Source organism: Polyodon spathula, chromosome 1, assembly GCF_017654505.1.
Source record: "Polyodon spathula isolate WHYD16114869_AA chromosome 1, ASM1765450v1, whole genome shotgun sequence".
NCBI lineage: Eukaryota > Metazoa > Chordata > Actinopteri > Acipenseriformes > Polyodontidae > Polyodon > Polyodon spathula.
In genome coordinates this window covers 42,660,598-42,676,928 of record NC_054534.1, presented here as the reverse complement: position 1 = coordinate 42,676,928, position 16,331 = coordinate 42,660,598, and the positions used below count along the sequence as shown (strand labels likewise).

General features: G+C 39.0%; 1 protein-coding gene across 1 annotated transcript in view; it reads left to right on the top strand.

The window, feature by feature from the left end:
- LOC121318956 (proprotein convertase subtilisin/kexin type 5-like) overlaps window positions 1-16,331 on the top strand; it is a 213,500-nt gene that overhangs the window by 177,493 nt on the left and 19,676 nt on the right. The window contains exons 25-29 of the mRNA XM_041256193.1: window positions 8,737-8,779; window positions 9,572-9,714; window positions 9,927-10,127; window positions 14,315-14,392; window positions 14,904-15,105. Of these exons, the coding sequence (XP_041112127.1) occupies window positions 8,737-8,779; window positions 9,572-9,714; window positions 9,927-10,127; window positions 14,315-14,392; window positions 14,904-15,105 (667 nt within the window). The remainder of the gene's footprint in view (window positions 1-8,736; window positions 8,780-9,571; window positions 9,715-9,926; window positions 10,128-14,314; window positions 14,393-14,903; window positions 15,106-16,331) is intronic.

Below are 16,331 nucleotides of genomic sequence, written 5' to 3'. Positions count from 1 at the left end.
ATGAGCAGAGTTGATGAGAAGAAATTGCAGAGGGATGAATTCCGATGAAAATCAGGTTGCTGGATTGAGGAACAGGCAAGGGAAATAAATGGTCTTTTTCATGAACTAGGAAGGAGATAATGAAACCCTGAGTAAAGGGGTAGGAGAAATCCAATTTTGCTTGCAGAAGGTTGTGAAGGAGAACCAACCAGTTGCATAGGAGGAGCTGGTAGGAGGAGCGAGGGCGGCAGCCATGTATTGGCTTGATTGTCAATAGGGGGCTCAGAGGGAGGCTGCAATGACAATAGGAAATAGCTTGAGGAGGCTGTGGATTTAGACTAATGGTTCCCACACTTTTTTTGCTGCGCCCCCCTTCAGATATATTATTTTTTGCCGCGCCCCCTTCCCCCCTAGTAAACAGTACAATATTAAAATAAATATGATTTATAACATTATAATAACATATTGTGATGTCGCTTGTGAAATGAAAGCAGGCGCCACACAGGCAGTAGTTTGGTGCTCAAATTCAGCATTTATTTAGCACAGGAAAAATAAACAATTAAGGACCACACCAAAGCAAAACAAAATAACAAAATCTCTCCGTGCTAAATTCCAGTATACCTCTCGCTGTCAGTGAGACAGCCTCTTTGTCACTCACTCGCTCTCCCACTGCGCTCATGCATGCACTCCTTCACCAATCCTGGGCATGGCATTCAGACAATGTTATAATATATATTTTGAAGATGGATACACTTTATTACAATCATTATTCGTAATAGTATTAACAGCAATACATAGTCACTTATTCTCGTTCTTCATTCCACATTTAAATGAGAAAGGACATGGAGGATTTAAAAGCCTATTTAATTGTTTCACAGCCAGACCCTGTAAATTAAACTGATTGTACTATTGTTATTACAGTATACCTTTTATTTATGTCACAGTCTGGTTTTACTAGTAGTAACACCCTTGGTGCTTAATCTACAACCATTGAAACACTTTTAAATCATCCAAGTCCTTAATTTGCATCTGATAAAAGAGGAATAAAGAAAGAGAAAACGCGGGTGCAACATTTTAATAAATGACTAGTCTATTAACATTAATGCAACAACGAATAGTAATTGTAATATTTGTCCAGCTTATTTTTTATTATTGTTTTTATAATGTTATAAAATATTTATTTCATAAAATCTTGCACCCTCGTTGTCTGTTTTCTGCACGGAGCAAAACCCATAAATTAAACTAAAACTTTAGCCAAGATCCCACCCACCCTATCTATAAACTGCAGGTCTATCTAAATGTTTTTTTGTTTTTTGTGAACAAAACTTAAAACGCCCGCTGCATTTTATAGGAAAAATTGCCATGATTAACTTCAAAGTGGGGGTGTCCAATGTACTCAGAGGAATTCTAGAGAGTGTATGGGACCTGACTGTTTTTTCTTCTGAGAGGGGAAATCCCAGCTGTAGAGAAGAATGATCTGAGTTTTGTAAATGCTTTTGCTAGGGAAATGAGGAGAAAGTCATCCAGTAGGTGCATTAATAAGAGGACATTTTTCGCCTGGGACGAGATGGAGATGTTGACGGGAGTGAATGCAATAAAGAAATTGACATTTGGAGGAAAGCAGGAAGATGGAAAAGGAGTGCACATCACCGCAGATGCTGCATATGTGCAGGAACCAGCATTCTTTGGCTGCGCGTAATGTAGTGTTGAAATTATTACATGTATGTATACCGTCTGAGTATTTAATTGGGCGGACCGTTATATCCTTGACAGTGGAAGTAGCTGGAGGGGCTGATGACTGGATAGAGAATGGGTCAGAGAGATGGTTCTTGAAACGTGGATGATGAAGAGGCGTCGGCCTCTTGGTGGAGGAATGAAGAGGTGCCGGCCTCTGGGCTGAGGGATGAAGAGTGAACGGTAGAAGAGCATATATTACATAACTTTGCACTATAGCCACTAAAATAAATCTGTTGAAGAGATCTGGATCTGTTGAGTCCAGTCTATAAGAGGATTATCCAATGCTAGACGAGATGTTGCTTTGGCTGAGAACGCTTTGTGGGATTCCTCTGTATCTGACTGACAGGTGTACAATATTGAGCATGTAATTCCAGTTCTTGCTGCAATGGTGGTAAACTTCACATAAAATGTCTCTATATATTGAAAAAGCTATTACAAATTCCGGATTTGAGGGTAAGGGACAGATCATCGTATTCAATGACTCGATCTAGAAATTCTGATGTTGCAATTGTAATTGAAACCAAGTTAACGTCTTTACCTTCTAAAATGTTGATTCTGAGCTGGAGAGAGTGTGTGTTGAAGCAGAACTGTGGCCAGAAATAGTACCTGAGGTGAGGGTGAAGATTGGCAGGTGAACCTCAGGGGTGGCTGTTGCTGGAGAGACGTGCACAAGTGTGATGGAGGATGTTTGGGGAGGAGAGCTGCTGGTTCCAGTCGGAAAATTCTGTTCTATATGGTACACAACTTGTTGGAGACAAAAGAAACTGCAAAGTTAAGGTTGAATGAGATGCTTCATATCGTTGGCTATTTGTAGACGCAGATCTAAAAGAACTGATGATTCTGGTAGACAGTGAAAAGGCAGTGAAAGGGGGCTGGCTCTGAATATCTTTGCTGGAGAGGAGCAACCACTGGTGTTTGTGATGCTCTTGGCTGTTGTGCATGGAGAAAATACTGGCTTTGTTGACAGAAAATAATTTTAAAGAAAATAATAAATTTTGATCGCTACTTGCTGGAAGCTTATAGGTGGGCCAGTCTTTTAGAAAGAGATGAACTGGAGAAGTATCTCTTGAATAAATGTGTTTAGAGCAGAATGCAGGTTGTGTTGCATCGGAGACCTGGATAACTGTGGTGGCAGGGCAGGCTCAGTGCATGTAGAGGCAACGGGTTTAAAGAAGGCCAAGTGTAATGGGCAGCAACACTGTCGGGTGAAGATAGAGCAGTATTTCTGTGCATTTCTTTAGGGATTTTTCCTTGGATTCATGGTGGGAGGAAACAGAGAATTGCTGATGATGTTTTTGATGGGGAAGACAGATGCTATTGGTGAGAAGTTATTTTCTGAAAATGATTCTGTAGTCTTGGGTTGGCAGACTGAGTGTAAGGCAAATCAGAAATGCAAGACAGAGCAAACTCAAGGCTTGGGGTATAAATACAGGATTGGCAGATGTTATTGGTAGGAAGGAAGTAGGGGGAGGAGTCCTCGTTCATGCCCCCGAATAACTCAAGTTTACAATACTGTACTCCAATATTATTAAATGGGACACCTGCTCTACACGCTGGGCTGAAGTATCTGGCTCAGTTCAACCTTAAACACCCTTCGAGCAACACATCTGAAGCTCCTGAGGTTTTCCTTGTAATCTTTAAAAATAATAGACAGTGAAAGACTTAATGAAGCACTTTTGGTGTGTGATTCTAAAAGGACTTGCTTCATTTACAGGTTTAATAAAACAGTATTTTGATAAACAGTACTTACGTTTTATTGCCTATCTGAATTTAATCTATAAGCACAGCTCCAGAGGAACAAATAGAATACTTATTTATCTGTCATCAGCAATGAAAGTTCTGTAAGCTCGGTACTGATGCTGACACAAATGTGAATCTCTCAAAATTATTATGAGAAAAACACCACCGCTGTCACGGTCATCTGTTTAACGGTCATTTATCTGCAGTTTATGAGAATAGCTTTCCTGCCAACTGGCACATAATGATGCAAAGCTACATTTAAATAGTTGCAATACAGCTTGCGAAAGACCTGATGTGTCACCCTTCTTTTCAGTCATCGCTATTTATACTGCACTGTTCATTCTGTTTCTTGTTGCTGTTAAATCATATGCAAGTAGGAAAATATTCAGGGTAATTTTTTAACACATAAAAAAACAAACAAACCATAATCTATAATGGTTAAAGTTATCCTTTAAACTATGTTACAATGCCTCATGTAGCAGTTGACATTACACCCTTCATCTTCCAGAGTCAGACGGAAATGATAGCTTGTACTATGACAGCAAAAAAAAAAAATTCTAGTTACTCAGCTGATGTGCAGACTGACAGCATAGACTTACAAACTAGATTTACTAGGGCATCAATTTATTAACTGAATTCAGAAAATGGACTTCAGCCTGCTGTGCTAACCTTATAGTCCCAACAATACTATGTAGACCAAGCCCACAATTCTTTACATTTTCTGGAAGTCGTTATCCCCCTCTTCCCTACTCCGTCCTTTGTACTATATCTCCCTTCTGAGGGGGTGTAACAGGATGGCGTGTATGGTGACGTCAGACCCAGAAGAAACACTCAGTACTGCCAGGTGAAATGTGAATTGCGCTGTTGCGCAGTTTAATCAATAAACAGAAAATAAAAGGTTGAACAAACGAAAAACACTTTGTAAAATAAAATGGCACAGTAGCCAAAACGAATAGACAGACAGACAAACGGTGGACGAACAAACAAATATTGTAAGCCAGCACGTAGCAATCGCTAATCTTAGTTTTTACCTCCTCTCCACACCTGCTCCACTCACTAACACACAAGCCCAGAGTGAGTGAAAACATGCTGCTTTTATGCAGCTGTACCGAGACTTGATTGCTAATCAATCATTCAATTGGAGACTCAGTACAACTGCACGTGAATTAATAAAGTGCAATTCCCTGTGCGACATATTATTAATTTTACCTGCACGTGAAGTGCTGTGCAATCCTCGTGCCTAAATACAAATATACAATTTAAATTCACTTGTGTTCATAACCCATATTATATCCCATGTACCAACTACAATACACCAACATTAACACACTACACGCAACATACAACACAAATAAATAGCCCAGGGGCGGGGCACTTTGCCACAGGGGGTCAGTGGTCCTGGATGACCTCTGGCTGATGTCAGAGCTGATCCAGAAGGCAAGATCCTGCGCCAAACAGTCTAATCGTCCCACATTACATTTTTTACTACATCTATCTTCTTAAAGGAATTGCAGCTAACAAAATAGTTCCATAAATGTCTCCACCCTGCACATTTATTCATTTTATAGATCTCAAATGTGCACCTGTTACAGCAAACATGTATTTTAATTTCAAAACATGATATCTGGTACTGCACTGGGTTAAAGAAACAGTTTTTAAAGCCATGTTTTTAGACTGTCTTGTACTTCTTGGGTCATTTCACCCGGAGAGTGAAATTGTACCCATCCCTTCACTGGCTTCTTTTCTGTGAATAACCAATCAGCTGCTTGCCCTGTTGACTGACATGCTTTCAGCCAGCAACATGCTTTGACCCAGAAGATACCGATGAGGTGAAATGATCCAGGGAATGCAAACAGATAACCCAATAATAATTATAGAAACTGAGAATTTACTGTAACAGATAGCATGTAAAATTATACCATGTAAATGATACCATATACCAATAAAATTTGCACATTTGAGACATATGTAGCTAATGGAATTGCAAAACGGTTAATATTAATGGAGTTAGTTACTGTTACTTTTAACCAACATAACCAGCTCTTGAGCCAGCTTCATTGCAATCGTAGCCAGGTAGAAACCAGCAGCTGGCCAGCCCTTGTCTAGCAGGTAGATACCCAGCTTGAACTCGGAGAAGAATTGTCTTCTTCATTCCTGAAAGAAATGCCCTGCATAAGAACATAAGAATGTAAAAATGTAAGGAATGACAGGAGGCCACTCGCCTGCTGATGATGTTGGAATTTTCATTATAAATCAGACACAACATTGTGATGCACCTGGAAGGCAGTGGAGGCATCATACATTTAAGGTCCCAGTTAAAGTATAATGAAGATCTCTCATCCATAAACACTCAATCAAATATTCTAAGGTACAACTTCAAGTAGACAAACGTTTTGGGCCTTTGTCATACTAGAAGGCACTTAATAAAACATTTGTCTTTTTTACTTAAATGGATAATTTTGATCAAATATATTTTCATAATAGTTAATGTACTGTCACCACAAAAAATAACTGGAATGTACAGCTATCAGATGAGCAGCATGCTGGTGTCATTGCTTCTGTTCTCTATTGAACATACTTCAACAACTTTTACAAATGTCACTTTTTCCACGCACTGATTTGCTGAAATTTGAGGCTTTAAATAAATAGGTAAGAAACTTAAAATGTTCATGTGTTAAGCTACCTCTTGAAGACCTTAGACAGCTTAATAAAATTGTTGTTAGTTTTATAAAACATATCACATTGTAATTTGAGGCTCAACATATCTATATTTGTTCCAATTCAAAATGCTGACACATAAAACATATGGGTCGCCGTTTGTGTCATACCGGTACATCATTTTGTCCACAAAAGAGCCTTTAGTGCACAAAATGGAAACCAACTGCACACAATGTAAAAAACATGGATTTCATTGTGTCCACAAAAGGCAAAAATACTTTTACTTTAGGTGGACAAAATTATTTTACCAAATTATATTTTGTGCTTTTCTAAATTAATTTTTTACACATAATAGAATTTGCAGTTTACATTTTGTCCACAAAAAGTTAATTATGAATTATCTTTTTTCTGTGAAATCATTTAAAATAAAAATCCACAAAATGCAAATTTTACAGATGAACTGCTCACACGTCATTTTGTGGATGAAATACATCATTGTGTGGATGAAATACATAATTATGTGGATGAAATGCATCATTTTGTGGATGAAATGTGCAGTTTGTGGATGAAATGTGAATTGTTTGGACAAAATGTGCATTTTATGGATGCAATGCATAATTTTGTGGACGAAATCCACATGGTACATGTGTCAGCCTATGCTTTGAGACTGGTGCTTGACAGTGCGTATCATATCTTTGCTTGGCTTGTGTCCTGGTGGGAATATTTTCTCTATGTAGAGATTACCTGTGTTTCAGAGATGGCTTACTCCCTAATTGTACAAATCACTATGCAGTCATTTTTGTCCTAAGTCGAACCATGTCATAAAATTATGGGACTGTCACAAGGTTTTTCTAGCGGCTCTAACAGACGGTAGAGTTATTATCGACGGACACTATCGCCTAATTAATTTAACTGATGCATTTATCCAAGGCGACTATATCACAAGCTTCTTGAGCTACTTATTTGTTTTCTGTATTGTTGTGATATAATTACCTTGGATAAATGCAGTGGTATCGTGCTAAATTTTATAGTGTAGCTGATGAGATGTTCTGCATTCCCCCACCCTGCTGGTCTCTTCAGAACTACTCCCTGCATTCTTCCATTTTACATGCATGCACAACAGATGGCAGGGAGATTTTAAAGAGGAGATACAACATATTATGGACACACTTGCGACGGTCCCATGATTTTACAACATGGTTTGATTTAGGACAAATATGGCTGCATAGTGCTTTGTACAGTTATGGAATAAGCCACTTCCAAAATGTAAGTAATCTCACTCTACATAGAGAAACTATTCCCACCAGGAAACAAGCCCAGTAAAAAAGATGGGTATGCACTATCAAGCATGTCTCAAAGCACTGGCTGACACATGTACCATGTGATAGTGTGTATTTGTTTGCTTTGTGCTGTTGTGATGTTTGCCTCTTGACCAGAAAGTTGTTGTAAATGAAAATTTGTTCTCAATCTACTTATCTGGTATAATGATGTATTTCATTCACAAAATGCACATTTTGTCCACAAAATTATGTATTTCATCCACAAAATGTACACTTTATCCACAGAATGATGTATTTCATTCACATATGAGCATTTCATCCGTAAAATTTTCATTTTGTGTATTTTTATTTTACATGATTTTGGGTAGAAAAGATAAAGCATTACACAAACAGCGCCACATAAAGATACACACTGTTAGTGGAATACCTTGAATATAGTGTGAGAGAGCCCTCTGGTGGTAGATTAGCCTTCATTATGCTCATAAGGGCTCACTGACTGAAAACACTTACAGGAGACAAAAGGTAGATATATTAAATAACAAATGTGCATCATGTTCCCCAAGAGTTGTACAATATACCATATAATTAGCATTTCTTAAGAACAGTGAATATCCTATAGGCAATGTATAATTATCTAATAGGTAGGGTCAAACATGTATCTTTTCAGATGTACTGTACAGTTATCTGGCATCGCAAAGGTCCCTTGGAAACGGGTTTCACAACCTCAGTGTATAGTTATTAATAGAATGTTCCCTTTTTGTTCTCAGCTGAGCTGCATAAAGTATACCACAAGGATACCATTGCCAGTGTTGTAGAAATCTGCTGAAAGAGCGCATAAAACAAGAAGTCATAATGAAACATGATGTCAGTGCTTTACAACAAATGTAGTCTCTGTGCTCTTTTATGTGCCCTAAAGCCTGGAATAGCCAATAATAATGGAATACTAGCCCCTTTAGAATGAGATACTGGAAACATGGGTGATTTTTTTATTCTTATATTGTGATATATGTTCATATGTTAGGGGAGGGCATACAGAAATGCAGGCTGCTGTTGCTCCAGTCTCAGTGGACTGATCGCCTTCTAAAGCAAGTTTTCTTTTGCTATTGTAAATAGTTTTGTTGTTTTTTGTTAATATTTGTTTGATGTAATATAATTGAGTTGTTGTTGTAATATGCAACATTATATGTAAAATCAGTGTTCTATCTTGACATACTTTAAATATTACCCAACTATTTTCCATATATTTCCAAATTTTGTAATACTGCTTTTTCTAATACCACACTCAGAGGAATTGGTTCTTGTGATTGGCTTATACATAGAATATGTATTTGTTCCCTTATAGCTGACCCAAGATCCTGTTTGTCCTGTAAAGAAGGATTTTACATGTAAGTTGATTTTTGTTTTCTAATTAACCGCCTTTTTAGAAGACAAGGAGAATCCAAAATATTGTTATTATGTTTGAGAGCACTGTTTTTGTACACAGAATCATACACAGTTATTTACAACACACCAATCTCAATTAAAGCTGTATCTGAAACCTCAATAATTCTGTAGTATTTCACTGCATAGAGAGATGGCTGACCCTTGAATAAGTTTCATGATTTTATTAAAATGTAAAACATTAAAAGGGCAGACAAACTTTAAACCAAATTGAAAAACAGCCAAATTGTGGATGCAATGCAGGGGCCTAATGACAAAGCGCTTGACAATTTTCTTCTAGGTATGTTTGAAATTCATGACTAGAATAGCGATAGATAATAGACTTTCTAAATAGGGCCTATAGATTGGACTCGGATTTACCTTGGCTCAGTTGAAAGCTGAATAAGAATAGTTTCATGCATGGAAAAATTACCAATTAGACATAATACAATTATGAAGTCATTTAAAGAAAAATAGATTCAGCTTAACTCAGAATCTCCAGAATCAATAAGGGTTGTCCTCATCCAGAGCCTCCAGCAGCCTGGATGTTTTTGTGCCAAGTGAAGTGAACTGACCCAACAATCCTCATGAACAGGAAACTGTCACATGGTGGTGGAGGTGAGGAAGTGAGTGATTTGGTTTCTTGCAGGTAAAACTGAGTAGAATACATACTGTTAATAGAAAGGGTTGTGATTGTCTGGATATCTTTTGGAACCCCAACAAGCAAAAATGTATTTACAAGAGTTACTGTCCTTTAGGTTTAAAACACGATGCCTTGAAGGGTGTCCTGAAAAGACATATAATGATGACAAAACCATGGAGTGCAGAGAATGCCATAAGAATTGTGTGAGCTGTGATGAAAATCAGTGTTACTGGTGCGAGGAAGATTGGTTCTTCTCAGGTAAGCAGGACTTTTACTCTTTTGTTCATTATCTGACATATTGTTGAACATTAACTAGTATAAAAATAATCTGCAATTTGGACAACAAATTGGTAAATCTTATTTTAAACTTATTATTCTCCTAATAAAACACACAGGGATTGTTCTTCTTTAATAGTCCTTTAAAACTATGAATAATTTTTATTTTGTCTGGACTTTTTTTTTTTTTTAAGAAAATGAATGTGTTGAAACATGCGACGGAGGTTTCTATGGTGATGAAGAAAGTCAGGAGTGTCAGCCTTGTCATCAGACCTGTAAGACCTGTGCAGGGCCCAGCTTTGATGACTGTGAGTCTTGCCCTGGAGATCAAGTGCTTGTAAATGGAAAGTGTGAAGACCTGATCAAATCTTGCCCGATTGGAAGCTTCTGGTCTGGTAAGTGTTTTTTATTTTATAAAAGTCTTTCATGATGGGAAAGAAGTCACTTGCATGGAGGTGAGAGTCATAAGCAGAGCTTCAGGAGGAAGAATATACTTTCAGGGGAACAGAGAAGATGGAGGAGTTTGGGGGGCTGCATTAGCATTTTCAGGTGATGGGGATTTATGACCATAGAAACAAACTGTGGCTCATACAGCCACAAATATATGAAAGGTAGTAAGATAAATTACTGTATAATACAATATATTGACAGATGTGTTAATTGATTGGTGCTACCTGGCTCTAAACAGATCTTTGCTTATATTGGGAAAACATTTTTTGGAACATTTGTATCACATACTAATAAATTATATTGTACATTACGCAGTACGAGGCTCTTGTCAATAATAAGTCCAGATAATTTGCCACTCCAGTTCACAATTTAAAATAACATCTGAGCCAGGGGTTTGCACATGTACAGTCTTTTTGATTAAACTGAGAAACTGTGGCAAAGTGGTTAACAGTGTGCGGGTGCAGGAGTGATGTGGTGATTAATAACAGACAGACAACGATAATCCAGGTGCAAGGGTATTTTATTTATAATCCAAAGTCTGATACTACACAGTTTAACCCAGCATTTCAGTCCTGAAACAGTAAACAAAGTCTTTAATACACCCACAATATACAAACACGGTCACCATTCCAAAGTGAGTGCTGTAGTGCTTGTGGTGCAAATACAATTTATCTTGAAACAAGTGCAGTGTTATTCAGGTTTTGTGCTGACCTGTAGCAACAGCTCTGGATTGTGTTAGCCGTCTAATAATAACCAAAAGTATAATTAGACACATCAAAATAAACAAAACACTCACGATAAACCATACGGTTCTTCTTCTGGGTTAGTGTTAACCATAACGAAGGAACAGATCACTTTGCTACGTCCCCTTATATACTGTCAATCATGACCCCTTGGTTAATGATTGCAACCACTCCTCCAATCTGCGGCTGCCACATGATTTCCCTTCCAGGTCCATCATTTAGTGTACCGTAGCTCCACCCCCTTTCTAGACGGCTGATTTCCTCCTAACCCTGGGAATGAATTATCTGGCCATCCAGTCCAGGGCACTCTGTTCCTTTTACACAGCGCCCTCACAGGTCGGGAGGGAGATTTATCACCAAGAATCATTCTCAGTCTGTCACGGAAACCCATCCTGCTCAGAACAAATCATTAATGTGAGTAGTCAATCCAAATGTTATTGACTGGTGTCCCTCAGTGAAAGCTGCATGGCATTTAGGCTTGTATGAGTTAGGGAGGAAAATAAACTATAGGGTTACTTCACCTCACCATGTTACAGCTACTTCTACTTAATTGAGTTCCTGAGTGAATACCTAGGGCTTCTGTTTTTCAGTTTTTATTAATCATTTTTTTAAGTGCTTATTTTTATAGCTATTTTTGAGTTTTATATAAATTGTTTTGTCCTTTCCGGGACTTCCGCTTTATATATACTTTATGAAATTATTGTTTTTGGTTACTTTCCAAATGCTTGGGCTTTTTTTTTTTTTATCTGTCACAATATATATAGTAACTTGACAGTTTTGGCACACTTAAATTGTACCTTCTTTCCTTTGCTGTCTTCATCAACGATGTGTTTATGGTCACAGGGACATTCTTGTGTGTCTAGGCCTTTTTTTACATTTCACCACAATTTGTAATTTTGTTTAAAATCCTCCCTATTTAACTATAATATGGCTTTATATCCTGCAAACAAGTGTCCGTTTCTAATTGTAATCTCATTTTATGATAGCCTATAGGCGTATTTCGGGGGACAAAATCCGGGGCTCCACCCCGCTTTCCCTGTCAATCTTCTCCTATTTAAGTCTCAATCTCACATAGCTCGCTGTCTAGCATTTTCAGTTTGTTTCTCATCTAGTGTTTTCGCTTTCTAACAATCGCTCAGACGTGTTTTAAACTTTTTCTTTTTTCTAATGTCTAAACTTCGTCTTCTCGTTTTCTTGTTAGAGTAATTTTCCTACCTGCTCCACAGAATGTTCTCGTCCTTCAGCTTCTTTTTTTCTCGCTGCAGCAGCTGCATCACCAGTTAAGCCTGCAACAATCTAATCTCCAGCCCGCCTCCATAGTTGGTCTGTCATTCAACTCACTTGTGTCTGTTTCGCATGTGGGTTCCTGGTTTAGCAATTATTCACTTCTACTTACAATCTGCAGTCAACACAAAAAATCATAATGGGTCAATTCCCAGTTCAACGCGGAATCCCCAGCTTTGTTCTCATTCTAGTTTTGTGCTTTGTAACGTATTGCATGAAGCCTACTCGGATAACATCACTTTAAAAAAAAAAACATTGCTGATGTGAAAAAAAAAACAGCACACTGTTACAGATCACTACTTCAGCAGATCTCTACTCTCAAGTTCCCACTTCCATCCACCATCATTCTCTTTCAACACAGATTTGCCGCAATAATATAGAAAAACGCTAGATTTCAGCAGTTGGTTCCCTCAGCAGCTCCAGCATCTCTCCAAGTTACACAATACCAGCATCTAGTGTTCCTGTGAGCTCGCCTCTCTTCAACCTTCTTCAATTGGCTAGAAATTACATGTCCGCTGCCCTACCTCCATAAACAAGATCATCCTTCTCTACAGGCTGGTTGTCTTTCTCCTCCTGTGCAAAAAAAAAAAAAAAAAAAAGTCAGTTCCATTTAATAGACTGGATCTTAGCCTTTATCATCCACGCATGAGACATTCTACACCTCGCTTCTACAATCAAGTCTTACATCTCTGGAATCCAGTTCCATTACCATCTCACGGCCATTACAGCAATCTGCTTGACGCTCCGCGGCATATCGAAGAGCTCCCCTCCTACTTCCCCATCTCGACTTCCCATGTTGCTCATGTCAGTCTTGCGAAAAGGCTGTTTCAATCCCTTTGACGATATCCTCATTGAAGTCATGTGCTTAACTGCTTTCTTTGGATTCCTCAGATGATCCCATCCTTTTCCAGCTTCCCTTCTGTCGGCATCCATTTAAACAACATCTCCTTAGTCACTTTATACAGCTGTCAAAGATTAATTCTCCATTATGTCCCTAAACCTCCATGCCTAGATACATCTACAGCAAGAAGCCTTTCCTCACGACGGATTCACTGTTCATCAGCTCCTCCCGTGCAGAAGTTACAAGACATTGCTTCTCAACTCACCTTGCCTCTCTCATCTCTAAAGCAGGTTTTTCTCCTCAGTTCTAAACTCCTCACTCCTTTAGAATTGGAGCAGCCACCTCAGCACCAAAAGTCAACATCCATCAGCATCAAATTAAGAGCTTAGAGCACTGGTCCTCCTCAGCAGCAGAAGCCTACATACGGATATTTGTTTCCGATATTGCCGTAGCTCACCAAATAATTGTTACAATGCCCGAGTGGGGGCTACCTGATCCACCATGTCCTCCAGAGGTTTTCCCCCCTAATAGGACACGTTTTTTTCCTCTGCACTGTGCGGCAGGTAAACAAATAATTTCACTCTACCCAAATCCAATCCATTTTGTTTGTCCCATATTTCATTTTCCTCCTTTCATATATGTTATGCATTGACACATGAACTACTGTTTGTCCCATGGGCGTGGGATTCTGCGGGGAGCTGGGGGTCCAACCTTAGGGGGTAAGTGAGGCTCACTTCCCCGACCTCTATGGCTGCCGCCATCCATACCTCCCTGAGGAGTGGATGGTTCACACTGTGTGAGTCAGATGGGACCCACACACTCTATTCTTTAGCAGCTCCTGCTCTTTATCTTCCTCAAATTGAGACTGGGCTCTATTTCCATCTCCCTCTTCTGTCATTCCTTTTCCAGGTTCTTCAATGCAAGAGCCTATTCCTCCTACATGACTGCCACTCCACAGAGCTTGTCGTGGGCTCAGCCGAGCCAATCTGTCTTATTGGTTTTCTGGTTCCCGAGGCTGCTGAACAGCAAGTTTTCAAGGTCGTTCCATCACTTTAGGCCAAGAAGGCTCCCGCCAGTCGGGAACCTCTTTCCTATCGTATTCCCTGTGGCCACTCCTCAAACTACCTCTCCAAGTAACGACCTTTCACTCCAGCCCTGGCTCTCACCCAGTGAAAAATCTTTTTATCGGTTATAACTGAATATTAGAAGCTCTAAGTATACCTCTAATGTTGTTGTATTTTTATTTCTTGATAATTTTTTTCAGCTGATCGGAAATGTGAGAAGTGTGACCGCTTCTGTAAGACATGTACTGCAGAACAAACATGTACTTCCTGCAAAACAGGTAAATATCAGACTGTTTGACTAAATACTGGCAGATGAGTTGAATTGCAAACCCACTGCCGTGTCAGAATGACAAGAACATACATACTTTCAAAATATTAGCACAGACTCCAGTCTCACCTATGAGACGTTTCACTGGCCCCTCCATATAATATCCATCCTGTGTAGGAGGATCAGTGTTGATATCAACAATGGACTCCACAAATGGTGTTCAAAACTTTTCTTACATAAGGCACATTGGGTTTACTACATATGGGATTTGAAATGAGATTGAGATGTTTGTTGATTTTGTTTGATTTTACTTTCACAGAAATGTTTTTTGTAGCAGAACAATATTGGCCAATTGAGTGCAACTTGAAAAAGAACGTTGACTTATATCTGATTTGGTCTTGCAACACTACTGACGTGATTACTTTATGCACAGGAATCCTAAAAAGGGCAATGTGTTAACAGAGTAGCGGTATTCCCAAACACAGCTATTTTAATTCATCTTTCTCTCTGCTGTCCTGTAGGAAGATATCTGACAGCACAACAATCCTGTGTTACCACGTGCCCTAAGAAAACCTTTGCTAACCTAGAGAATGGAAAGTGTGAGGGCTGTGCGCAGGGGTGTGCAGAATGTTCCAAGGAGAAGAACAACTGTCAGAAATGTCTCGACATCCCAAAACACCCACTGTACTTGCATGAGGGAAAATGTTTAAGCAAATGCCCAAGGTTAGATTCATTCAGCAATATTACAAACACATCTTATTTTGTTTAACAGGAAAAGGCTTTACCTATCATTTATGTTGCTCTCTATCAGGCTCTGTTTACAAATATGTAATCCCTGACATATATAAAGAAAATAACAGCGTCTGTTTTAGTGAATTAGATAGCGTTTGATATTCGTTAAACTATTCCAACACTGTTATTCAAGAGGCCTTTCACAGTCTAGAACACAATATCAAACATATTTTATTCCAAGATAAAGTTTAGACTGTGTAAGATGTCCAGTCGCAGACAAAAGTATTGGCACCCTACACTTACAGTTAGCACTAGGATATACGACACTCAGATACATGTCAGTCATCTTTTACAATCCACATTTTATATATACAGTACTGTGCAAAAGTTTTAGGCAGGTGTGAAAAAATGCTGTAAGTAAGAATGCTTTAAAAAATAGACATGTCAATAGTATATGTTTATCAATTAACAAAATGCAAAGTGAGTGAAGAAAAATCTAAATCAAATCCATATTTGGTGTGACCACCCTTTGCCTTCAAAACAGCATCAATTCTTCTAGGTACACTTGCACAGTTTTTGAAGGAACTCGGCAGGTAGGTTGGCCCAAACATCTTGGAGAAATAACCACAGTTCTTCTGTGGATTTAGGCAGCCTCAGTTGCTTCTCTCTCTTCATATAATCCCAGACAGACTCGATGATGTTGAGATTAGGGCTATGTGGGGGCCATACCATCACTTCCAGGACTCCTTGTTCTTCTTTACTCTGAAGATAGTTCTTAATGACTTTCGCTGTATGTTTGGGGTCGTTGTCATGCTGCAGAATAAATTTGGGGTCCAATCAGATGCCTCCCTGATGGTATTGCATGATAGATAAGTATCTGCCTGTACTTCTCAGCATTGAGGAGACCATTAATTCTGACCAAATCCCCAACTCCATTTGCAGAAATGCAGCCCCAAACTTGCAAGGAACCTCCACCATGCTTCACTGTTGCCTGCAGACACTCATTCATGTACCACTGTCCAGCTCTTCGGCGAACGAACTGCCTTCTGCTACAGCCAAACATTACAAATTTTGACTCATCAGTCAAGAGCACCTGCTGCCATTTTTCTGCACCCCAGTTCCTTTGTTTTTTGTGCATAGCTGAGTCGCTTGGCCTTGTTTCCACGTCGGAGGTATGGCTTGGCTGCAAGTCTTCCACGAAGGCCAATTCTGACCAG